Here is a 27,018-nt window from a genome sequence, read left to right as displayed (position 1 = left end):
GTTGGAGTCACATGATTTGTCAAGGGCATGGGGCATTTCATAATTGATGTGCAGTGTAGTGGGTAAATAACCCACGCCTCAGACGCGGTATAAAGCACATATGAAGTAGGTACAATTGACATAGAACAATACACCAGCCTGGAATAATAAATGTATTTATAACAAATGACATTACGTTTGAACCTTGGTGGGGTGTTAATAAGGTATTTCAACCATAATACTGACAAAGCCTCCGGAGTTCAGAGATCAATGACTTCATGCATTGTGAAGAATTCCTGAATCTTTATGTGGGCTGAAGAATTATGGTCGCTGGCAAAGCACCACCCTCCCTCTAGGTTAACCCCAATGAAGTATGAAAACATCCTGTACTAAAAATGTGCCTCCATAAAAATGTCCCTGCCGGTGGAGGACATAATACTAACAGAAAGCAGTACTAAAGAGGCAGGTTGCTGTCAAAAGTAATCCCCACCCTGGAATGAGGACCAAATGCCAGAAGTTCCAGTGGAGGAAGTGTAGACATCTGCAAGGCTCCACCCTGCCCCAAAATAACCCTAATTAGGTATGATAGCGGGATGTGCTGTACAAGTGCACCCGTAAACACACTCCTGCCAGTGGCAGAAATAATGGTGAAAATAAAGATTCTGAGTAGTAGAATTATTATTAGGAATGTCCCTGCCCCAAAATAAAATTAAAAGTCAAAAAGGGCCCAGGAGGGCAACTTACTAAGTATCCAAAGGTTGAGTATCATTGGCCTACCAATCGTACTCGGACCCGGAAGTATCCAGGCTCGGGTGGTAGCATATTTTAAAGGCGGAGACCATGACGGGTCTTTCATTATGATTGGACAGAGTCCCTTGAAGACACAAAAGAGAGGCTACACTGCGGAGAACTCTCCGCTTTATAATATATCGGCTATAACTCAGTGGTGTCGAAGTAACTAACGGAAGAGATAAATGTTTCGTAAATGCTTAAAATAATGTCTGACAAAAAAAAATTTAAATATCAAAATAGAATGCTCCATGTTAACAAACGTGATATTAACAAACCAGAGAGGAACGAAAACGGGCTAGGGAGCCTGGTTGAAAAGCACTCAAACAAGTTCTAGAGGTGGGAGTTGTCTTTGAAGAAGTATTGGGGGGGTGAAAACTTAGTGAATAGCCACATAATAAAGTCGCCGTTATAGGGAATGGCTGAATGATAACGGGAGTATAGTGTGTGGGACAGGAGTAGATGTCCCAGGATTACATATAGGCATAACTGGAAAACACATTACTGTAACAAAAGAAGAGCTTCATGTAAAAAGTGTTGATATTAACAATTACTATGGGTAAAACGCAGGCTAATGGGCTTTGCTGAGAAGTCACTAAAGTTTTTGATAACCTCGCACGGTCTCCATGATGGCTATCAGTACATCTGAGGTTCACATTAATGGAATTGCATGTAAGAAATAGATGGTGCATATCCAAGGGAAAAGTATCTCAACGTTAAACAACCAAGGGTTGGTCTATTGAGTGGAAAACTCCAACCATGGGGTTAGAAATGGGGTCTCTAGTTGGCTGTCAGTTTGCCCTCTGTTCAAGCACGGACCCTCACTCTAGTCACGGTAGGAAGATAAATACCTAGGCTAACCACTGCTCACCCCCTTGATAGCTTGGCACAAGCAGTCAGGCTTATCTCGGAGGCAGTGTGTAAAGTATTGGTATTAACACACACAGTAACTTGGTGAAAACACCACAAAAGGACCCCACACCAGTTTAGAAAAATAGCCAATATTTATCTAAATCAAACAAGACTAAAATGACAAAAATCCAACATACACAAGCAAAGAATTTTTAAAGTAAGAAAAAGAGTCTTAATACATATAAATCAATGGATGCGTTGTTTTAGCACAAAGTACCTGGTATGCGTGAAAAATAATGCTGCATGGGCAAGTGTGCGTCGGAAAAGCAAGCGATGCGTTGATTCCTCACTCGCAAGTGAAGCCATGCATCGATTCTTTCTCTGCCGAGCAAGTGAGCTGAGGAACTTGGCAGCTCCTAGGCAATCTATGAGTTCATCAGCTCGTTGTATCGGGGTGCATGTCTGTCTTCATGTCTGCGTTGAGGCCACGGTAGTCCACGTAGAACCTAAGTTCAGGGGTGGTATCGGGGGCAGCAGCCTTTGAAACCAAGACCACTGGGCTGGACCAAGGACTGCTGGAGAACTACCCCTAAAGCTAGCATATTGGAAACCTCATCCTTGGTGCTGGCTCTAACGTCAGTCACCCTGTAGCTCTTATGCTTCACAGGTGGACTGTCCCCAGTGTCCACATCATGTGTACTGAAATGAGTGACCCCTGGGGTCAAGGAATACAGAGAGGCAAACTGCTTCAGCAACAGGTAACACTCCCTCTGCTGGTCCAGGGTCAGTGTGGGGGAGAGGTTCACACCCTCCACAGACCCATCTTTGGGCAGACAGGAGGTCAGGACGAGGCTCACTCTCCTCCTCCATCCCATCATCTGTGGCCAAGAGCATGATCTTAGTCCATAGAAATCAATGGATGCGTTGTTTTAGCACAAAGTACCCGGTATACGTTAAAAATAATGCTGCATGAGTGAGCGTGCGTTAGAAAAGCAAGCAATGTGTTGATTACTTACTTACAAGTGAGGCCGGGCGTTGATACTTTTTCCGCCGGGCAAGCAATGCGTCAGATTCCAGACCAGCAGCCTCATGTCCGTGTGGTGATGGTGAGGAATTCAATGCCTAGAGACGATGCGTGGAAAATCCAGACTCACAACAGCGATGAATCCACGCTGAGCTGGCTATGCTTTTGCTGATTTTTAAGCCGTGGTGCAGGCGATGCGTCTATTTTCTTTTTTTTATTTTGTTGCATGGATTTTCACTCCGGTTCTTCCAACTTCTCTTTCAAGGGGCCCAGGGACTGAACATGGCACCACTTGGAAAGTTAGGGGGTCACAGCAAGAAAGTTCAGGTGTTAGCAGATGAAGTCTTTGATGTCCCTGAGACTTCTTAACAAGAGGCAAGCTCAGTACAAGCCATTGGAGAAGCTCCTCTTTTAGGCAGAAGCAGCAACTACAGGCCAACCCAGCAAAGCACACACAGCAAAGGGGCAGTACTCCTCCTCCAGCTCTTCAGCTCTTCTCCTTGGCAGAAGTTCCTCTTGATCCAGAAGTGTTCTAAAAGTCTGGGGTTTGGGGTCCACTACTTTATACTCGTTTCTGCCTTTGAAGTAGACAAACTTCAAAGGAAAGTCTCTGTTGTTCACAACATCCTGCCTTGCCCAGGCCTGGCCCCAGACTCACTCCAGCATTGTTGGAGGACAGGCACAGCCCTTTCAGGTGCAGGTGTCCGCTCCTCCCTCTCCACTCTTGCTCAGGAGGCTCATCAGGATATGCATGACACACCTCAGCTCCCTTTGTATCACTGTCAAGAGGGAATTCACAAACAGCCCAACTGTTAGTCTGACCCAGACAGGAATTCCACAAGCAGGCAGACGCACAGAATGGTTAAGCAAGAAAATGCTTACTTTCTAAAAGTAACATATTTCAAACAGACAATTTAAAAAACAACTCTACCAAAGATGTATTTTTAAATTGTGAGTTCAGAGACCCCAAACTCTATATTATATCTGTCTGCTCCCAGTGGGAAACTGCACTTAAAAGATATTTAAAGGCAGTCCCCATGTTAACCTTAAAAAGATAGGCCTTACAATAGTGAAAAATTAATTTGGCAGTATTTCACTATCAGGACATGTACAACACACCAGTATATGTCCTACCTTTTAAATACACTGTGCCCTGCCCATGGGGCTAACCAGGGCCTACCTTAGGGTAGACTTATATGAAGTAACAAGCATTTGCAATGCAGTGGGTCTTATGTTTGGTCGAGTTAGAACTAGTAGTGTTGTAAATTCCTAATTGGACTTTTCTTGCCACATAAATTGAAAATGAAAGTAAAACAGTTGACATAAGCAAGCCAATTCAAAGCACCACGTCTGCCATGAGCGGGAAAAAGAAGTTTGCTCGCAGTCAAATGTATCGGCAAAAGTGCAATTATCCATGTAACTGGGTCGATGGCCAAGGCAGTAACAAAACTGCCCCAAGTAGGGACAAACGTAAAACAGTTACCAACGATAACAAAGGATTTTTGAAAGGCAGACCCACGAACAAGTTATAGTGATGGGCGTGAGGTGGGCGTGGTTAAAAGCCTTCAGATAGATTACAACAAATCAGAGCGCTTGCGCGCTCGACTTAAAAAGGAAGGTTTGGGCCAGGCAAATGGGTACACTTCTCAGGTTGAGTTGACAATGCAAAACTGCACACACGGACACTGCAGCGGCAGGTCTGAGACATGATTACAGGGCTACTTATGTGGGTGGCACAATCAGCCCTGCAGGCCCACTAGTAGCATTTGAGTTAAAGGCCCTGGGCACCTCTAGTGCACTTTACTAGGGACTTACCAGTAAATCAAATATGACAATCCGGGATAACCAGACATAAACACACTTTACACAGGGAGCACTTGCACTTGCACTTTAACATTGGTCAGCAGAGGTAAAAAGCCCAGAGTAGCAAAAACGAAGTCCAGCACACAGGCAAAAATACAGGCAAAAAGACAAGGCAAAAAGACAGGGGAAACCACGCCAAGAATGCTAGGTCTAACACATGGTATGTCATTGTTTAAATCCCACAATATGGGTTTGTAACTTCAAAACCTATCTCTGTTCGTTCTCAAAGAGTTTCTTGGCAATGTTATATGTATCCATCATGGTTTCAAGAATTACCTATTGGAGATTGTCATGGGTGTGGCAATTCTCAATAAAGTGTGTGCTCAATTTAGTTGCTGTCCGTTGACATTTGATGGTACTGTGATGTTCAGTAATCCGGATTTTGTTTTGTCTGGTGGTCCTGTCAATTTTATCAGAATCCACATGGGCAAGTGATAAGCTAAGTGCAATTTTTGGACTTGCAATTTGTATGTTTGTTAAAGTGCCAAGACCCCGATAGTCCCAAGACAATCAAAATAGTTTTCATTGATAGGGGGGGCATACATGTCCAGTTATCAGGTCTGACCACTAATCTAGTTAGTGCCTTCTGCCATGGTGTAGTGTGGACTATAAGGTCCCGGATATTGCTGGATCTTTTAAAGGAGAAGTGGGGTTTCTCTGTAGTGACACTTGCACTTGCCAATATGGCCCATTGTTTATTCATAATCTTCTTGACTTCATTGGAAGACGGGTGTGAATATAGTCACACAAGTCAGTCTTGTTTTTTCAGGGTTTGGTATGTAGTTAACAAGGCTTCTCTATGGCTCATGTGCGCTCTTTTTTCACCATGTAAATTACACATGAGGGGTAGTGATGTTCATCAGCTTCTGTGTAAGTTCTTCCACCAGAATTTCAGAATTGTGGAGTTTGCTGCAATTACGCCTCAGTCGTAAGCATTGACCATAAGGTAGATTGGTCCTGAGTGCTTAGCAATGGTGGCTGTCAAAAACAAGAAGGCTATTTCGATCACTTTTTTTGGGAAAGGTGGAAGTGTGTAGCCTCCCTTCATGGATAGAGATAAGGAGGACCAGAAATGGAATTTCGTGGCAGTGAACTTCAGGTATTGATCCGGGCTGTTTATCCACTTGATGAATTACGGGACGTCGCCCACGCTTCCTGTCCAGATGACAAGCATGTCATCTATTGTGAAAGAAGAAAAAATATAGACCTATAGATTTGAACCATTGTTCAAACATTAGCAATAGATTCTCCATTTTGAATTGTGCTTTTAGAATAGTTTCCAAAGACATGCTCAAATTCTTGTGAAAAAGACCACTTTGGATAAGGTACAGCTTTAGTCTTGATGAATTAATTATAAAGTGCAGGTGCAAGAGTGTAGGCAGACAAGGCCATCTTATCTCAACTCTGCGTATGCTTGGTAACCCTGAAGTCTGAGAAACCAGAGAAAATAATTGGCTACCTTGCAATTAACATCTTGCCAGAGCACTCACTTGTGAGAATAGTATTTTTTAGTTAAGATAAAGGTGACATGTGCCACAATTATAGCTTTTTACACCACGTAGCCAGGTTCTTACATAAGAAATGCAATTTGCCCCAAACAGAGGTATTGAAACTGGTATAAGAGACGAGTACAGGCAGACTTGAGATGTCAAAACTGTCATAAAATACTCTACTGGCAAGCTTGTTTTTCTTTAAAATGTAATTATTTTTCTGTCAGTTATAGGCCTTGCAGCATCTCGTAGATGATTAAATAGTGCTTGTAATGCAAACCAATGAGTGTTGAAACCTTTAAAAGGTTCCTCCCAACTTGATAAGCTTAAAGTATCCCACAGTGCGCCCCTTTGTGCGTCTTCTCCCTTGGGCTTAAGAAAATAGACATTTGCTTCATCATCGATGACTGTGTATTGTCTGTTATTTCTCTTTCAGACTAAATTTGCTTTGACACTATGTACCAAGGCCATAACTTGATGCTTTGAGTAAACAGATTATTGGAGTCAAGGATGAACTGTTGTGCAAATTGGTACATATACAGGCAGGCTAGTCCTGCAGATCTGATGGAACATTTGGCCTTCAAACTGCAAAATGTTTTCTTTCAAGGCTGTAGTGGGACACTCTACTACCAAACGTGCAGGAGTATGAAAATTCTACACTTCTGCATGGAGCATGTCTTCAACAACACCAGGATGTTGGTATAAAGGGCTTCACCAACCAGACTGATTTGAAGGTTAGTAGGCCCTTCAGAATTTATCTGATAAATCAAAATCAAGATATCCTTAGTGTCTTTTAGGAAGGTGGAAGTATGTTGTGCGATGGGTTGCAAGAAATAATCACAAAACTTGGATAGAGGTCCTAACAAAGATCCAATGCCAGGAACTATTGGATGATCGGGGTGAGGGGAGCTAGGAAGTTTCCCAATGTGGATTTTGGGAAGGCAGTAGAAATAAGGTATTCAAGGTTGTTGGTTATATAGGAAGTCAGTCTCTTTTTTTGGTGATCCAGTTCTGCTTCCTCACCCATGGTCTGAATTCTTTGTTGAAGAAGGGTAGGGTCCCTCTGTTTGGCTTCTTAGTAGGTGGTATCACTCAAAAGCCTGGAGCATTTCTGTCTGTAGACTTGGGTATCAAGTATAACTATGTGCCCTCCCTTATCTTCTGGTTTGAAGGTAATTTCTTTGTTGTTTGCCAAGGCATCAATAGTTTATTTTTCTTTTTTGGAGCGGCTGGGAAAGGGTCATTTGGGTTGCATCTTTTGAATATCATTCAAAACAGCTTTCTCAAAGTAAAGCATCTTGCAAAATACCACGTTTGAAGGAGTGGTGAAATTAGATGGATTCCTCAGTCTTCATAAATGTTGGTTCTAAAAAAAAAAGGATCGTAGATGGATCTTTCTGAAGAACTGTGCAAGTTCGCAATTGAGTCTGAAAAAACGTTACCTTCAAAGTGGGTATAAAGCCTAATACTTTGGTCAGTGCTTGTAGTTCAGTACTGGTAAGAGGTCTTGTGAATAGGTTACCCACTAAGTCATATTGTTGTCTGTCCATGACTCCTGGTCACCATTTAGGGTTCCTCTATCTCCCATTGAACTTGTTTCCCTCTTCCTCTGTTTCTCCCTCTTTCTCTGCCCAGGCCTCTTGCTAAAAAAGGATTGTATGGCAAAGAGGAATGAGGCTGGTAGAAAGGATATGGTGGTTGCTGGAAGGGAAAGAGAGCCATGGCATAGTGTTGGTTTGGAATTTTTCTCCACTTCTCATCGCTGCTCCAGCCTTCTGAGGCTGAACTGCTACTGTAGTTCCTTGGTTTTCTCTTGAAGCCTGTTGATTCATCTGAGGATCTTGACATGGCTTTGTCTTGGTATTCGTCCTTAGTGTAGGGGAAAACCTTCTCCCTACTGAATTTCTTGATGTCATTTTTCATCTTTGAAATCTTCTGCGGGTTAGATATTCCTTGCTCTCATTTATTTCACCATTAATTTCTGCTAGACGTGTCTTAAACAGGGATAAGTGAATAGTTGTCTTCATTGTTTTCTCATCCATAGTAATCTGTATGGTTGTAGCTTCAGCTAAACGTTTGGATGTGTTGATAATTTGTGCACTTCTAAGCACACATCCCAGTCCTTTCTGAATGCCGAGTCATTGAGAAAGATGTGTGGAAAGTTGATGACGAGAAGCCCATTAGGTACTATATTGGCTCTTAAGTACACCGTTGTGATAGTGCTGTGTAAGACAGTCTTAATAAGTTCTTTTTTCAGAGATGATAACTTATCCAAGTCTTCCTTTAGGCTGCCTGAAGGTCTGCAACTATCATTCCCAAGGTGAAAGGAGTCTGAAGTATTCCATGGACGACATCGTCTTCAAAGCTAGAGGTCTGACATGATGTCAGAAACAATTTAACCATGGCCCTAGAAGTATGTCCCACAGCTGACCCACTGTACATTCAAATGGTTAAAGAGGGGGAGGGGGTAAAAAGGGAGATTTTGGATGGACCAGTGTACCTTCTCCCACTGTGATAGTAATGATATAAAATAGGTACGCTGTTCCGAAGTAACAACTCCTCAATGCCAATTCGAAAGAGAAGTGGGAGGGGGGTCACCCAAAGCATTTGCTTATTAGGAGCAAGATCCATCACCCACCATTAGGTGGCATGCTTCATCATCGGACTTGCTTCTCGTCGGGCCAGTGCTGCGATGCCCAATGGGTCCCGCGAGACAGCTCTTTGCCTGAGATCTTTTTGATGAGAGGTGCCAGAAAAAGTACCAGGGGTGCTGAGTAATCCCTGGTCTGTGATTGGTGAAGAAGTGTGTGTTTAAAATTGACTATAGGTTCTGGTACTGTAACTTTACTGTAAGCGGTGGGACCTATGTCAGGGTTAGAAACAAGGGATGGGACTTGACATAGATGATGATCTGGTATTCCCTAATTAGGAGTATCATTGTGGAGTCCCTATGCTACAGGGATACAGGTAAATCAGTTGTGTGTTGAATTACCTACATTATTACAGTGGTGTGGTCGACATGTTTCACACACTAGTCACAAAGGATCTAATGGCATTTCATCAGGACATTAAATAACCTAGTCCTTACTAAGAGAGTAAGAGTGCTCTCATAGTAATGTGTGCCTACGACCTATCGCACTTACATAGGTGTTGGTATTGCCTAATTGGGTAACCTGTGAAAAATGAAAGCATGGAGAAACAACAATACTTTGGTAAAATGGACTCTTTATGAAAGTTCACGAAGGGTGTCCACATGTACAAACTAATGAATCAAACAGGTTGTGAGAAAAATATGCCAAACTCATGTCTTCACATCAAATAACTTGAGGGGTGTCACATCATGCATATCTTACCAATATATGTCATATAGCACAGTAGTGCAAAGCATGTTCAGCAAACTTACCCTCCTAGATTCAGGCAAGTGCCCCTTGGGATATTGTGGATGCGACAACTCCTGTAGAACTCTTGGTGTGAAAAATAAAGTATAAATCTAGGATACTTGAACAGTCTCAAAATAGACACTTGTTATGGCAGAATGTGTGTATGTGACATCTATGCAAAAGGCACGGGGGCGTATGTAACTGCCACATTTGTATGAAAGACCGTAATAAAAAGAGAAATAACTTTGAAGAATCTAGGGCCATATGTATGAAAGCATTTCCCCATAGACACGGAATGGGTAAAACCCTTTGATACATCAAGCCCATAATGTCCTCTAATCTCAGCCTGGAAGAGTAGCAGATCGCGGTTATATAAAATCATGTTGTTGCCAGTGCTGGATGTAAGCACCTGCCTTCAAAAGCTGCATAAGTACAGACGCAAAATGTCCCCAGTCAAGATTGCCAAGGAGTGTGTAAGTAAGCATCAAGTCGCTGGACTCATATGATTTGCAAAATACACCTGCACTTTTGAGTGACTGCAAGAGAAGGAAATCCTAAACGCGAGCTGTGGTTTTTAGGCTTAACACAGGTTGGAATGAGTAATTCACAAAAGTCCGGGAATAACTGGAAAAATTTCAGCAAAATGACATAATTCATGTGCAATACAATTTTCGAAATCAGAGCTAATTTGTATTTCCAGTTTTGTTAATGCTTTTATTAGTATTTTTCTTTTTCTTAATCAAAGTTAAACAATTGGCAGAAAAACTTTCAGCCATTTCAAAGACATACATAATTCAAGCAGTTGAAAATATGGCTGTAGTGTATCACCCCTATGACTACTCACCGCAGCATGGTGACAAAAATAGTATATATATACACCTCCCAGCTCGACACCATACGTAGGTTACATGTATTAAATATATAGATGATGACTCATGCCACACATCTGTTTTTTTGTGCTGATAAAAGTGTACCTCTTAAAGGCCTCCTATACAGAAACAATATGTTGTTGACTTCGGTTGTTCCCAGTGAGGTTTAAAATTCAAAGAACCAGTATTTTGTAATCGCCTTTTTGCTTAATTCTGTGCTCGGGTGACTTGTATCCCAAGGGGAGCTGTCCTGTGAAAATGTCAGTGAAACTAGAATATATATATTTAAAGGCATGACCAGAACATAAGGTCAACATCAGTGGTCTTCCAACTTGAATACATATCTGGCACTGTAGCACATATTTTGTGTGGGCCGCTAGGTCTACTTAGGTTGTAGTATTGTGTAGTGTATCAATTTAAGGTATTGTTCCTGGAAAGCAGCTTTACATGCCCCATTGCAGACTACAAGACCTTATCAGTTAGGACCTCACCAAGGTCTTCCGTCTAATAGGTTCTCAGTGCAGTTATAGTAGTTTTAGTCAATTCATGCCAAGTGGTGTCTAGTGTAGTAGCTTTCCTGCCATGCCCCAACATCAACAGCATGGATAATACTGCATGTGCCTGTTTAATAGGTAGAGTGATGTCCCAGGTCTTTTTAAATGTATGTGCAGGTGCGGTGAATGTCAGAAATGTTCCCACAAGGTCTGGGTGCATCTATTGGAGTCTACATAATATATGCCCGCTTATCCCTGTCGAGTAAGTTCCCCGGCAAACCCACACCTAACCAAATCTCTGTCAGCTCACCCTCCCCGTGCTGTAACAGGGGGTAGGGACCAGAGTGGTAGGTGTAGTGCATCGGGCACTCCTGTGTTTGTGTGTGAGTAAATGACCATGCAAGCAGTTGCTGGCCACATCTACCAATGCAGGAAAGCTATAATACATTAATTGAGGCGCAAATAATAACACCAGAGTTCCAGTGCTGCTGGACATATTTTGGACATAAGTGCATCTAAGGAATTTGGTTCACTCAACCACTATCCCACCGCTCCAACCTGGCAGCTAAGTAATAAAATCCCAGTTCTGGAGCACTCCGTCCACTCCGAGAAATGGGAATCTGCACCGAGGCCTTGTCTACTTCCTTCCTGATAAAATCCAATAGTATACTAATAAATTCACCAAAGATGCTTTTATGCAAACCTAATGGAAGAGTCATGAGGAATTGCAAAAAACGCAGAAAACCTATTATTTTGAGCAAGGCTATTGCTAATAGCGGTAGGCACTTCCAGCATATGGATGACTGACTAACATTCATCACCACGCTGGTTAAATTACCTGCTATAACATCTACAATCAGCATTATACATCTTGATGCCCAGGCAAAGGAAGGCAATATGTTCTCAGGACAATGACAACTCTGGTAGAGTTGCATTCCTGTGGTTGTCTGCCTGTTGAAAGGGGAACAAACAAGATTTGGTTTTGTTCACCCCTTTTTCATTACTAAGGGCCTGATTTAGTTATTGGCCGATGAGTTACTCTGTTAGACGGTGATGGATATCCTGTCCACCGAAATCTAAATCCCATAGGTTATAAAAGGATTCAGATCTTGGCGAATGGGATATCTGTCACCGTTGTGATGGAGTAACTCGTCCACCAATACCTAAATCCGGCCCTAAACCTTTCCAACCCAAGATTGAGACACTATTTTCCCCATTCTGATCCTTACCGTTGGGTGCGAGTACAGTTGCCCAATTCACCGTAAAACAGCTATCCCACACTCTCCCTCTTCCAGCACTACAAAAAGATACACCCAGTTAAGGATATTAAATATCCGCTCTAGGTCTACTGAGGACTCTGTAGGAAATGCTGTCTGTGGCAGATCTTCTTTCAAGACCTGGATGAGATGCTGACCACTTACCACAGTATTTTTGGACACTGTAAAGCATGACTGATCTCTATGAATCAAGTCAGAGAAAACCAAGGAGATCCTGTTGGTTAGTATTTTGCACAGACTCTTACAATCCAGATTGAGGATTGCGAGGCATTGGTAGATAACAAATCTAGATGATCTTGGTAGGGTTGGGTAATGACATCATTATGGCCTCTTTTGGGAGGGTTTCTCTCATAGTTTCTAAATACACACACATGAGTTTGGGGTCCAGAGAAATGCTGAAAGTCACCTACAGTTCTGTAGGATGCTCAATGTATCTTGGAGTTTTTTTCAGATGCTAAATCTTTAATTGCTTCCTGGCTTTCCTCTAATAAAAGAGGGGCATTAACTTTTCAGTGTGTAGTATTGAGATCTTAAATTTACGGAGTGGACGCATGTCACTACCAGTTCCTTCTGGGACTTGGGGAGCATTGTAAAGTTTACTGTACTACGACATCTCATCATTAATCTGCGTTCATGCATTAAGAAAGAGACCGTCAGAGGTTCAGAGAGTAATAATAGGACTCGGTGTGTCATTAGTAACTGTCAGCCAGGCCAAGAGCCAGCCCGATTTGTTTACCTCATTGTGCTGTTTGTCTGTGTGTGCTGTGTCAACAGCCTGAGTTGTTTGAATCCTTCCTTTTGTGTAACTAATGGCTGCAATATTGTCTCTGCCGATGGGTCCCACTTGCAGCCTCAGTTTCTACTCCTCCATCAAACTCATGATATCTCAGTTGAGAAGAGATTTAACCCCACGAATAATTGTTATATATAGACCCTGTGTGAAAGCCTTGAAGGCATCCTTATTCAGTAACATCTCCCGTCACACTCACAGTATGGAGAGAAACTGTGTTTGTCAACAGGGCTATTTGCAGTCTTCATGTTGGAATGTGGAACAGGTGCTACCCCATGCCAGGTGTAAGCAAAGGGCAGTGATCTGGCAGTAAGCGGGTGAGTTATGCAGCACAAGGCTTTTGCCTCAGTGTATGTTTAGAATCCAGTACTATGTCTAGTCTGCATTGAAGGTCATTTGTGGGGGAATAGCAGGAGTAGTCTAGTGTTTCCAGATGAAGTACACTCCATGTGTTGGTTAACTTCTAGTTTCTGAGTCTTTGCAGAAAAGCTGCAGTTGCAGCATTATTGTGAGCGTATGGTAGTGTGGAGGAAGAACTGTTCAATGCTTGTGGGAGAGGGTGAGCCTGTAATGACTGAAAGAAGTCAGTCTGCAAAATGTTGAAGGTATATTCACATACCAGCATATCGATCAGCTGTCACATATCTGCCTTCTGGATCCGGCCTGGATTGGTGGGCCGAAAGCAGTCCACATGATCATACCCATATAAATCTCTGTACCTTCAGAGGAACCGCTGTCATGGTGCAGTGTCTGAAGGTAACAAGCGTTCTTATTGAAAACAAAAAAAAACTCCCAATTTGGGAGTTTATTTTTGAAAAACAAATAACTAATGACTCCCAAACCCAGGGAGCTTTTTACGTGGGTATGGGGGCAGGGGGTGGGGGGACATTATTTTAATTTTTCTGTTTGTCACATCCACCAGTTTTCCCAGGCAGTGAAGGAGAGAAAAAAAGGACATCAGGCTGTCAGCCGTAAATAGAGTGGGGAGGCGATCTGATAGAGCCGACTGGGGCACCGCCAGTGGAAAGCTGACGATCCGCCCAACTATAAATTGGGTGCACAGACTGAGAGTTGGGTGGACAGAGTATCCAGTCTGTCAAACTCTAAATCAGTCTGGTCTGCCCTAATCCAGATCCATGGCTACAGTATCAGTTGTGAGCTCCACGACCTCACTCGACTGACCTACGGCAGACAGCACAGCAGTCTGCTTATCTGCCTGTGTAAGGCTGCTCCTATCAGTCTTGTGCTGCAAACTAGTGGCTCTCGTGTCTCCATGTTCCATAATTTCCTGTTTACCAGTTTATGAGGTCAAGTGCTAAACCAGCTTGAGTTTGAGCATGATTGAGCTCCCTGAGAACTTTGATTGATACCATGCCTTAAAGGAGGAGGTTTGAGTCCAGCCAGCAGAGGAGAGCGACAGTGCAAGTCACAGCAGAGGAGTCCCAGCCTGCTAATAATATTACGCAGTGTCTCATGTCTGGAAAGTGACTCTTCCCCTTTTTTTTGTTTTCCGTCCACATCGAGGAACCTTTATGCAAATTTGTTACATGAATGAGGCCCTCCTCTCTGGGTAACTCACCCCCCTGGTTCCACCCACGTAGATTGTGACTGTGGTTGGGAAGCCTCTCCACAGTTACAGGGTTCCATCACCACTTGCAGGCCGGAGTCACCCGGGGACACATCCACTGAGAGTCAAAGTGGGCCTGATCCCAATCACTGCTTCAACCCACCCACGAGGATTCCTGCTCCACAGTTGCCATCTCAGCTGCCTGTTGCACTTTGCACAGGCAATTGTTTCTTCCTTTGCAGCCAAGGATGTGCACCGATGCCATTGCTGTCCACATTATGGTGCTGCAGCAAGGACGTCACCAATAATCCCCGGTCGAACTCACATCAGTCACCCCTGGCCATGTTATCATTTCATCTCCACATCTAACAGCAGGCCTTCTCATTTATCTGTTCCATGCAATCCTCGAATTCAGGTGTGAAAACGCTGGTAGGCTATACCGCTCCACCACCCGCAAACGCCAAAGCAGACCACCAGGTTCGACAAAAGTTCCTGAAATTCTGCTCATCTTCTGACATCATTTTACACAAGATGCAGGTTCCAGGCAATTCTGAGACACAGGATGTGACAGAATTCAATCAGGTCTATGCGATCCAGGTATCTGCACGTCTAGTCAGCCAACTTGTGTGTCCAACCCCCTGGGATTCCATGGTTTTCTCTATTTTGCTAACAGACCAGGAGGCTCTTTTCCATGCGTTTTTAGGAAACCGGGTCAACAAGAGGTGTGGGCATACAGGTTTTGTGGAGGTGGAGGGAGGAAGCCAAAGAACTTAAAAAATTGCTGTTTCAGTACCTATCTGCAACTGAATGGTCGTCCTATTTTTAAGGCTAATTTATGTGCCACATTCATTTAACATATGTAGGTTGTATAACCATTACTTCTCTTACTCCATCTCATATAGAAGTTAACAATATTTATCTTATTTTCTGTTTTGGTCTTAAGATGCTTTGTCTTTTCTATTTATACGCGCAGCTGAGACTTATGCGTATCCTGGTCAGTTCCATACTTTTCGATAGCATTTTCTTTTGGTGTATAGAACTTACCTCATACTTCTTTGTAAAACGCTCTGATGCCCGACTGGGTCTAGTTCAAGCTATATAAAACTGTAAAATAATTCTAATAAATCAGCTAACTGATTGAAAGTGGATCGGATTGGAGATCTGCAAAGAAGTTACCCAAGAAGAAATTGGACCTTCTACTTCTAAGTTGTGTGTTCAGCTGCTATAGGTAATTCTACGCCATGTTATTTGCTAGTATATAGCTAAATTACATTCTAAACGAGAATATGGAAGGGCGCATTAAAGTGGGTGATGGTACAAGACAAAGTGAGAGGATACGGGCTAGAGGGACTAAGGTAGCATGAAGTTAATTCATGTTAATTTCTTATCTGCTGCTCATTTCTTCCATATAGCCACTTCCACCCATCAGAAAGCTAAAGAGGGACGAGGCGGACTTGCACGGATGGGAAGAGGGGAAAAGGGAGCACATGTGCAGAGTTCTTAACGCAGAGCACAATGCTCCCTGCCCACAGAAATGAAAAGACCACTGGAAAGATCTGTGTACGAGCTACATATTCCCCCGGATTCTTCCTGTGCGGTGTCTTCAGCTTTTGTGCTGCCTTAAATGCTCAGATGCTCAGCAGTGAATACTGCAGTCAGGGTGCCAGGGGCTGTAGCACTGCCCCTGCTTCGAAACCTAGAACACTTCACATGTGTATTGTATAACAAGTACCTTCCCCTCTCTTTTCTTCTTACCACTCATTAAATACAGAAGGCTGTTTCCTCCAATCAGACCTAGGAAGCCTCTTGCTTTTGAAGTTCACTTCAAAAATACACCCAAGAGATAAACGTCCCCAGGCCTCGTCCCTATTACAGTTACTTACAGAATTGTGTATAGTGCAGCAGGCAGTCTTGGAGCTTCTTTGCTGTGTTTGTCACAGGAACAAGGCTATGTTGGTTACAGTTGTTGCTCTTGAGAGGACGAATGAGGGCGAGATCCAGATGTCGAAGAAGCCGTGGTGTTTTGCATTATCAAGAAGATACTAATATCTGGGTCTTTGAATTGTAAGGGGAATAGCTGAGTGTGAAAGGTGACTTTTATGGCCATCCGCTTGGTGTCTTGTGTTTACTTGCGCGTTGATAGATGGTGCACTGGGTCTCTTACCCTGCTTCCCATGGACAGCGTTTTTACCTCTAATAATAATGCTTTATGAGCGGGTCCTCATCACACATCAAACCACTCCAGGTCCCAGCCTTCTCCACTCATTGGATGGCTGCTAATATCTCATAGAGCACGTGGTAGGACAGTGACTTTAGAAGGTGGGGGGTGAGGCAGAGCAAAATCAAGGCCGCCTGCTCCTGCTTGCTGCTGTCCATGGGTTATTCGCTCTCCCTTGGGGGCATTGCTTGTAGCATACCTTCATGGAAGCCAGGAGTCATTCTTAGTCGCCTTCCAGGCCCATCATCCTTTTGGTCTTTGGACCAAAGGATGCCCATTATCCCATACCAGTTCAGGATTGGAATAGCAGGTGTTCTGCTGCCGGCAAGAATGAGCTGATGCCACTCGCCCACAAATTAAGTGACACGTGGAGGGGGCTGGTAATGCAGTGCCGGTTTTGTGTGTTTCCGTATGTTTGACATAGTACTACTATCCAGACATAGGTGTGTTTCGATGAGTTTGCCTCCTTGTGTTTGTGTGTATTAAAGCGGAAGTGTTTCTGTGGGTGTGAGCCAGAGAGTGTTTCTGTGGGTTTATTCTGTATTGACAAACAAGTGGTCTTGCCTCTTCCAGGCATACCGTCTGTTCCCCTTCGATTCTATCACCCTCGCAGATCTCTTCTGACAAAAATATATGCTTTAGCCTTCCTTTGCCCCCACAAAATTAGCCTTCAGCACTTAATTTTTATTTGTACACTTATTCAGCCTTCAACAGGTTGAAAGTGTATTGTTGTCCTGTCCACTGGCCATTTCTGCGGCGCCAGCATACCCAGTCTCAGGGGCAAAGCTCCAGCATTTCAGAAACACAGAGCACATTATTGGCTCTCATGCATGCTACCTAACTTGCACCACTCTGTGCCTCTCGTGCATGCTACCCAGCTTGCCCCACGCTGTGCCTCTCGTGCATGCTACCAAACTTGCTCCATGCTGTGGCTCTCATGCATGCTACCGACTTGCCCCACGCTGTGGCTCTCGTGCATGCTACCCAGCTTGCCCCACGCTGTGGCTCTCGTGCCACGCTGTGGCTCTCATGCATGCTACCCAAAGCTCCAGCATTTCAGAAACACAGAGCAAATTATTGGCTCTCATGCATGCTACCCAACTTGCCCCACGCTGTGCCTCTCGTGCATGCTACCAAACTTGCTCCATGTTGTGGCTCTCATGCATGCTACCATCTTGCACCACGCTGTGCCTCTCGTGCATGCTACCTAACTTGCACCACGCTGTGCCTCTCGTGCATGCTACCAAACTTGTTCCACGCTGTGGCTCTCTTGCATCCTACCCAGCTTGTCCCACGCTGTGGCTCTCGTGCATGCTACCCAGCTTGCCCCACGCTGTGGCTCTCGTGCATGCTACCCAGCTTGCCCCACGCTGTGGCTCTCGTGCATGCTACCCAGCTTGCCCCACGCTTTGGCTCTCGTGCATGCTACCCAGCTTGCCCCACGCTGTGGCTCTCGTGCATGCTACCCAACTTGCCCCACGCTGTAGCTCTCGTGCCACGCTGTGGCTCTTGTGCATGCTGCCCAGCTTGCCCCACGCTTTGGCTCTCGTGCATGCTACCCAGCTTGCCCCACGCTGTGGCTCTCATGCACGCTACCTAACTGGCTCCACGCTCAACACATCTCACTAAATGCACGTGTGTTGCACAGATACATGAAGGTGTGAATAGTTGAGTGTCTAGGCCCCTACCACAGGACCAGAGCTCACCTCTGCCTCCCTCTTTACCATAAAGGACACACTTCCCCAGTGCACATTGCTACGCATAAACTCTGTCCGTCAGAAAAGCGGGTAGTACCATTTAGGTTCCTCAGCGGCAAACGTGATGTACAGATACATTATGTATGAACTATGTCCTCTTTATCGTCTTCTTTTGTTTTGTCTGTTATTTCTAACAGATGTTTTCAGTGATTGGACCCGACCAGATCATCGACTCCACTGTTGGCGAAGATGCTTTGTTACGCTGTGACCTCTCCCCCAGGATGAGCGCTGAACACATGTTGGTGACCTGGCATAAGACCGAGGCCTCTTTGGCCGTGCACACGTATCGCGATGGGATTGACGTGGATGAAGGAAAAGATCCAGCATATCTGGGAAGGACTGAGCTAATTAAAGACGGCATTATGAATGGTAGCGTCGCCTTGAAAATACGCCAAGTCCGAGTGTCTGATGAAGGCCAGTACAGCTGCTTCTTTAAATCAGATACATGTTTTAATTCAGCAGTTATGAAAATGAATGTAACTGGTGAGTCCATTGCTATGTTCATACTTTTAAACATTGCGCAGTAAGTGAAGGGAGGATTATGGTTGACTACTTTATTCAGTGTTGACGTGCCTTCATTTGTTGGTTGATCTCTCGTGCTGCATTAGTTTTGCATTTCTTTGTTAATTTTGACTTTAAGCGAACTCAAAATGTGTATCTCTATACCGTGTACATTCCATGAAGCTCTCCAACACGTCGATATGTTTTATGTTTCTATAAATACTGACGACATCATTTCATACATCTGTAGAACAACATTGCTTAATTACATACATGCTGATTTACAAACCACTTCATCCACTACAGATAAAGTTCTTGGTGCACAAGGACAGAAGAAGCTGTTGACATTGCTTTAAACGAAGAATTTCAATTGAAAAACATAACTGATCAAACATTTCAGACACTTTTTGTTAAAATCTAGAGTAAGCGTTAATTTTCACCTCTTGGAAAAGCAGAGATGTGTGTGTGAGAGAGAGCTACATGCTGATTATTGTTGGATTAGTTGAAGCAGAAGATTTATGCAAATATGACTTTAGGTTATGCCCCCTCTCTGCATTATTATAGTATTGACAAAAAACCTTGTAGGTTGGAGGAAATGCTTTAAGACCATCTCGAAGCAGGGCTGTTATTCTGAAGTCCACAGAGTGGAAGTGTTTCTAACTAAAATATTGCAATTTCTAGTTGAATCTCCAGGTAGCTGGAGAAGTTTATAAATTCAGTTCAGTTTGAGTTTATTTCAAGGAAATCTGTGCACAGCTGCATACAGCCATGCCCAATTGCCAATGATCCTGCCAAATACAACACTAACCCCCTCATCAAGTATCATGCAAAGCATTATGGAATTTTTTTCCAAACTACTGTGTGCATTCCTCAGCAGTATCTGCTAGAAGAAATTATGATCTACTTCACAGTGAGAAAGCTATATTCAGTAAGACTTCCTTAAGAGTCTGGACGTGTTCCAGTGCAGCCCTCTGTTTCTATGAAAGCACTATTATATATCTCTAGATAGAACCCACATCATGGGAGAAGCTTTGAATTTCACATGTATCACTCAGTCGTACCTAGTTGAAGACTAATTTCTTGCTCATAGATTTAGTTTGTACATCTTTCAGATATCCCTCTCAAGATCATACTTCTGTTTGTAAATGTGGTGATGAAACATGTAAATACTTATTGTTAAATCTGTTGTGTTTTTCATCCAAAACTGCCTTTCTGCTAGCCTATTTTATTTTGGTTTCCTATCTCCCAGAAACACAACTGTCCTTTCATATTTTGTAGCTGACTTGACGCTTATCCATTCTCGTAAGGAGAATATGGATATGGGCACAGAAAAATCGACCATAATTCTCCAATCTACAACAATGAAAAGGCCTGAAGCAGGGTGGAAAGTACCACTGCGATAACATAATTATGGCAGTGGTTCAAGGGGGAAATGGGGAATATGTTAGTATGAAGGAGAGAGCGAAACACAAGGGTCACTGCCCGCCTTTCATAAGCCATATACTATGTCTCTCAGTAATATAGGTTTGTATGGTGGTTTGACTGTGGAAAATACACAAAGGAAAACTGTGAATATGGGAATTGACCATAAATATGCCCCAATCCCCTTTCGCATGAGTAAGTTTTACCCAGTGCTCCGATGACAATAACCCAAAATGATTCCAGAAAGTACCGGAACAACCAGCCAGGATCAGGAGCACCAAGACGCCAAAGTCTAGCAACTGCTACGAGTCAAAAGTAACATAATTCTTCAAACACAAATAACACAGATGAGGGTGCAGTGTCAGAGGAGAATACAGGAAGGAAAATGCAAGTGAGTGAATGAATGGAAAACAATTCAGGTGCAGGAACTGAACTGTGAAAAAAACTAACATCAGTGGAAACCATATAACCAAGGACATTGCCCAGAAGTCTTGCCCTCGTTGGTTTGCTATTTGATTGGCCAGATTCTCCAAGTAGCCCCCCCCCCCACCCGAGTAAAACAAGACCAAAACCCAATATGTAGAACTCAAGATATGAATTTTTAAAGCATAAACTGCAATTTAGTGCTTGAAAGTCAATAGCGCTAAAAGGTTACTTGAGGTCACACTAGACTGGGGTAAATCCAGAGTTCAGGTCGGCTACGATGGAGGGCAGGCTGGCTACAAGACCCACTCAGGGCGTCACAGACTTGATGTGTCTGTTATGATCCATGCAGTTGGGTAGATGTGTAGTAATCGAGCTCCGCAGTCAGGTTCTGCATTGGCTTGCCCTTTTGATGTTGGCGATGCGTCACCGTTGAGCCACACAGCGATGTTCTCGGAACAGCAATGCTTCTCTGTCAAACCTCTCATTTGGGTCCTTATTCGTCATCAAATCGGCAATGCATTGGAGGGCATTGCATCTGTTCAGAGCGGCAAAGTTGATGGAAGTCCTTGATGCCCCTGACATCAAGAACAGGAGGCAAGCCAGCATGCCCTAAAAGAAACTTGGGTTCAAGGATGTAGAGAGCAGGTCCAGTCCTTCTCACTCCCGGGCAAGAGGCAGCAGGCCAACACAGCAAAGCAGGTATCAGAGTGGCAGTCCCTCCAACAGCACAGCAATCTCCTTCCAGGGATAATGTTCTTGGTTCCTGCAGACTTTTCATTTGGTGAGGTTTGGGGGCCAGTACGTATACCAAATTGAGCCTTTTAAGTGTGTGTGGGGAGTGGGGGGAGGCGGGGGGCTTCAAATAAATGCCTTTGAAGTGCACAGGAGTCCTGCCCTTCCTTCCCTGACTCCAGAAACACTACAGGGGGTTATGCAGCCGTTTGTGGGGGGAAAGGCACAGCTCTATTCACTTGTGTCAGCTCCTCCCTCCCCATCTAACCCAGGAAGACCCATCAGCCTGGTGATGGGTCATCGTAATGCAAATGTCACCCCTCAGCACCCTTTGTTTATGACTGTAGGGGGCATGCACAAAGCCCAACTGTCACCCACCCCAGACACGTATTCTAAGACAGGCAGAGGCACAGATCGGTTAAAGTAAGAAAATGCCAACTTCCTAAACGTGGCATTTTCAGGCTTACAATTTAACATCCAACTTCACCATAAATTGTGATTTGAAATTGTGAGACCAGAAACACCAAACTCCAAGTTTCTATCTTTTCCCAATTGGAAGTTACACTTAAAGGTTGCTTCAAGGTAACCCCAATGTTAACGTATATGGGAGAGGTAGGCCTTGCAGTAATGAAAAACTAATTTAATCGTTTTTCCCTACTGGGACATGTTAAACTTAAAAATACATGTCCATTGTTTTAAATACACTGCATCCTGCCCTTGGGGCTAACCATGGCCTACCTTAGGGGTGACTTAATTGTAATAAAAAGGAAGGTTTCGGCCTAGCAAGTGGATGCACTTGCCAGATCGAAATGGCAGTTTAAAACTTCACAAACAGGATCTGCAGCGGCAGGCCTGAGATGTTTAAAGGGCTACTGTAGTGGGCGTCACAATGAGTGCTGGAGGCCCACTAGTAGCATTTCATTTAGAGGCCGTGTGCACATATAGTGTGCTTTACAAGGGACTTGCACGTAAATTAAATATGCCAATTGTGGTTAGGCAAATATTGCCATGTTTTAGAGCACAGGACACCTGCACTTTAGCACTAGATAGAAGTGGTTAAGTGCACAGACAACACCAAGTATAGACAGACAGTTCAGTTCACAGAGTTTTGTTACAGGCCTAGTTACAGACAGGCCGGATACTCACGGGAGTTATATATAAAACGATTGAGATGACAGAATCAAGATGCAAGCACAATTAGCATACCTCAATGTGCGGAAGCAGTCCTTGGTAAAGAACTCCCATTAAAAAAACATATGTCTATACACTGCAATTGATATGCATAAACTAGTTTGTCTCCTTAGCAGATTAGATCTGGCCCTGCCATAGTTTGCCAGTGCCTTGCTCTATTGCCCAGCCTCCTCCACATTCCATGTGTAACATGTTCCTTTACCTCGGCATCATCCACAGGCTTGGCCCTTTGCTGTAGGCCCCTCCACAGTCTGTGTCTCGCTCACTCATCCCAGCCTCTTCCACAGCTGTGTCTCGCTTCTCTAACAACCCTTACTCAGCTTGTGGGGAAAATATGAGATTCACATGTTCAGCCAAGTTCGGGCTCTGGTGATGGGGTTAGGGTGCAGGCTCGCCTTTCAGTGTGAGATCAGTCAGATGCTGCAGGATGCGCAGGTAAAGGGCAGCAAGGCATTTTGGCTCAGCTCCTCCTGACGCAGAATCGGTTCATAAACCAGTGGAACTGGCATTTGTAGTCCTGTATTCAGGAAACAGTACTGGGCATGGGCCACACCTTGTTCCATTCCCATCCTATCTGATGCACCCCAGCTTCAAAAAAATTGGGTGCTTGCTGGTCCGTGTGACGGGCAGGCCACATCTCTTGCCATTGACCATCATCAGCATAGGCTCATCAGTTTCATGGATCACCGGTGATCCTCCCCTAATGGTGTGACATCACCGACGGTACACTGTTAATGCCTGTGCAGGCCTGCACGGACAGGCAGGTGTCTGACTGCTCAATGATAATTTCAACAGGCTTGCAGACCAGTGATCCCTCTGCCCACGAGAAGGAACAAAAGAGTCCTGTTGCTTTAAAATGAGTGCAGTTAGAGCCCTCCTATGGCACAAATTAACCACTTGCCATCCTCCAGTTGATAACCTAATATTTTCACTTTACCACAGTGGGATCCTTTGCGAGTTACACTAAAAATACCTCTTCGCTCCTTTCTTTAAAAAAAAAGTGCTATACGAAGCAAAGGACGTGTTTAGCACTTCTGCAACCTTCTGGCTGAAGGAAAGGTACTAGAAAATCAGGTGACCAGAAAGCTGCGGCAATATAGTCAAAACATATCCTTCCGACATGATCAGCAATCATGGTTTAGGCCACAATTGACTCTTTTTTTATTTTATTTTTATTTTTGACATACGTGAGAAAAGAGCTGTTGATGAGAACCATCCTGCTTCCTTAATATTAACTGACCTATTACTGGCTTACAACATATTGTGTACTTGATCCTACTTCACCATTTCCTGGTGTACGCGGGTATCAATTTAGCAAGCATACCATTGGTAGAATTATTCTTTCAACATGGCGCTGATCCCGCAAACTAATACAAGGGGGTGAATGCTTATAAAGCACCCTCACAACGCTCCTCATCACAGGTCAACCATATATACAACTGAACAACAAATGTTTGTCATCCAACAGTTATGTAATGAAGCATCTTGAGGATCTAAGCATGCGCTATCCAATAATCTAGCTAGTGAATATTCATTCCATCCCAAGCTTACCCATAATTCAGTGCAGCATACTTTATACTGCATACGGCCCTGCAGTTAGCTAGGTCCATTGAGGCCCTCTAAAAACCTGGTGATGGCCATAGAATAATCAAGGCAGTCATTGCTCCTGCTCCAACCCTACCTGACCAACCTGCCGTCTGCTCTCAAGGCTCCCTTCTTATCTAATCCAACTTTTTTCACAGTCTGTGCTAAGAGGCTGTACCCCTCCCAGAGTACTGACAACTCCACATCCACCGCAGCCACAAAGCTTAGTAGAAGAATGTCAGCACTTGCTTGAGAGGAATACACAGCACAAAATCCAAAATGTTCATATTTGGAGACCTTCTAGCATGCAGTATATAACTAGAGCTTCTATTTTTATGGTGTTTATTTTAACATTTCCGTCTGTATTTATCCATATTTTTCCACTTGTAAAATGCTATATACTATATTTCCACTTTAATTGATGCCTGTCGCATTGTAGCAAATTGAGCAGCCAAAATCCTGCAAAACACTACAACCGCAGGTAACTAATAGCATTTAGCATTGTAATACCAATATATGTTACCATATGCATGTACTTAAGGAAATCTCACCCTGTTTTAAGCTCCCCATGCTGTCTATCTACCTAGCTGTTAGCCTGAAATTCACAAAAGACAGCATGGAGAGTCTCTAACAAGAACCACCATTTTCAGTATTTTTATACTTTTAAAAATAAATACACACAGGAAACTCGTTATTTTCTGTCTGTATTTATGTGTAAAAATCAGTAAAAACGGAAAACCGTGAGCCTTATATAGAACTCAAATCGGTGTAAAAAGTTGGACCTACTTCCAGCCGATTTCATGTAGGGTAAATCCTGAATGCTGTATTACTGTTGATTTTAAGTGTAATCACTTGATGGTGTCTTGCTTTCTGGTCTTAACCCCATCAGGGTACATTTTTCGCCTCATTTTCCCTAGTGCATTCAACTATTGAAAAGTGTTCTGCAAACTGCCCAACATACACATGTGACCAGAGTATTCAATATGGTAAATAAATACATACCTTTACTGTGCATCTGACTACTGAGCATTAACCAGAACCCCTTTACTGGTGAAATTATATGGTAGGTGAGGTACTGTTAGAAGGGTGGAGGCGAACACTGCTACTGATTGTCTTATAGTATGCTTATTTACAGTACAATGGCCCTGTGCGACTCTTTCCCTCGTATATTCAGATTTTAGAAGGTGTTATGTGAACTGTCCAACATTAACATTGTATTTACTATGTCAAATAAATAAATACATTATCTTTATACAGGGTGTCTGTGAGCACTGTTAAGGATATTCTTATGGTGTCTATTTACAAAACAACGGTCCTGTGGGACTCTTTCTCCAAATTGGAAACAGTTGTGTAAATATCAGCAGTAACCTGAAATAATCTAGACATTCATTAGCCGTAGTTGCAGGCTTTCTTTATAAACCATTCATTGTTTACATTCATATTTACATTGTATCATCATGTAAGTACAAAACAAGAAACATTCTTGGTGACAATAGTGCGGAGATAGCAGTGTGTGAAGGTGCACAAAGTGACAACTTCACTCTAAATGGAACCTTCTACTAGACACAGCGGTGGAGATTGGAGGCTCACCCGGCCGTGTAACTAGAGTCAAACCTTAATTTGGAGTACCCAGTTGAACATTACAACTGGCAAGCCACGCTGAACTAGTTGGATCTGACCTATGCACATCCTTGATTGAACATTCCTCATTTTGAACTCAAGTGAAACCTAAAGGTTAATAAAGGTAGTGGTATGATGATTACAATAGTCAGACAAATTGTTCTGATGGGCCCTTTAAATATCTTTTAGGGTCAAAACATCGACAACACAATCCCTTGGTCTGATTGTGTAATCCATTTGTGTGATTGTGTAGATGGAAATAATGTAAATTGTAGCAGGCTCCATTTAGATTGGTGTAAAGACCAGGGATTGTAATAATGATATTTTTTTATCTGTTGTTTTTACTTGTATGTGGTCACTTTATGCACCTTTACACAGTGTGTCATCTGCACTATTGTCGCCACCACTATCGTTCTGTACATACGTAATTATACAATGTGAATATGAATGTAGAGAAACTGTCCCCTTGTGTGCAGTACCCTTTTACCTGATATCCGATGCAAACTTGACTGAGTGTGTGCTGGGATCCTGCTAACCGGGCCCCAGCACCAGTGTTCTTTCCCTTAACTGTACCATTGTTTCCACAATTGCCACTCCCCTGGCACACAGCTAAGTCCCTTGTAAAAGGTACCGGTGGTACCAAGGGCGCTGTGAGAAGGGAGGGTCCCTAAGGACTGCAGCATGTATTGTGCCACCCTAAGGGACCCCTCAGCAAGCACATGCACACTGCCATTGCATATTGTGTGTGCGGGTGGGGAAAAAAATGTAAAGTCAACACATGGTATCCCTCTCAGGGTGCCATGCCCACCATTCCTGGACATTGTAAGTGCAGTGTGGCCATATTAGGTCCTTTTGCTGGGAGTTTGTTATTGCAAACTCCACAGGTCCATGATGGCTTCACTGAAGGCTGAGAAGTTTGGTATCAAACCTCTCAGCACAATAAACCCACACTGATGCCAGTGTTGGATTTATTGTAAAATGCACATATAGGGCATCTTAGAGATGTCCCCTGTATTTTAACCAACCCTTTAGTGTAAGGCTGACCAGTCTGTGCCAGCCTGCCACTAAAAGACAAGTTTCTGACCCCATGGGGTGAGAGCCTGTGTGGTCTCTGGAGCCAGAAACAAAGCCTGCTCTGGGTGGAGATGCTTCACACCTACCCCTGCAGGAACTGCAAGATTTGGCAGTGAGAC

The 27,018-nt window shown here is 43.6% G+C and overlaps 1 protein-coding gene across 2 annotated transcripts in view; it reads left to right on the top strand.

Moving 5' to 3' along the window:
* The window catches only part of LOC138299634 (butyrophilin subfamily 1 member A1-like), a 225,531-nt gene that overhangs the window by 35,460 nt on the left and 163,053 nt on the right, over positions 1-27,018 (top strand). For both annotated transcript variants that reach the window (XM_069238080.1, XM_069238081.1), the window contains exon 2: positions 18,487-18,832. In XM_069238080.1, coding sequence (XP_069094181.1) covers positions 18,487-18,832 — 346 coding nt within the window. The remainder of the gene's footprint in view (positions 1-18,486; positions 18,833-27,018) is intronic.

The sequence above is a fragment of the Pleurodeles waltl genome, chromosome 6 (assembly GCF_031143425.1).
Source record: "Pleurodeles waltl isolate 20211129_DDA chromosome 6, aPleWal1.hap1.20221129, whole genome shotgun sequence".
In the NCBI taxonomy this organism is placed as follows: domain Eukaryota; kingdom Metazoa; phylum Chordata; class Amphibia; order Caudata; family Salamandridae; genus Pleurodeles; species Pleurodeles waltl.
Note: the sequence above shows the minus strand (reverse complement) of the source record. Positions and strands in the feature narration are given on the sequence as shown.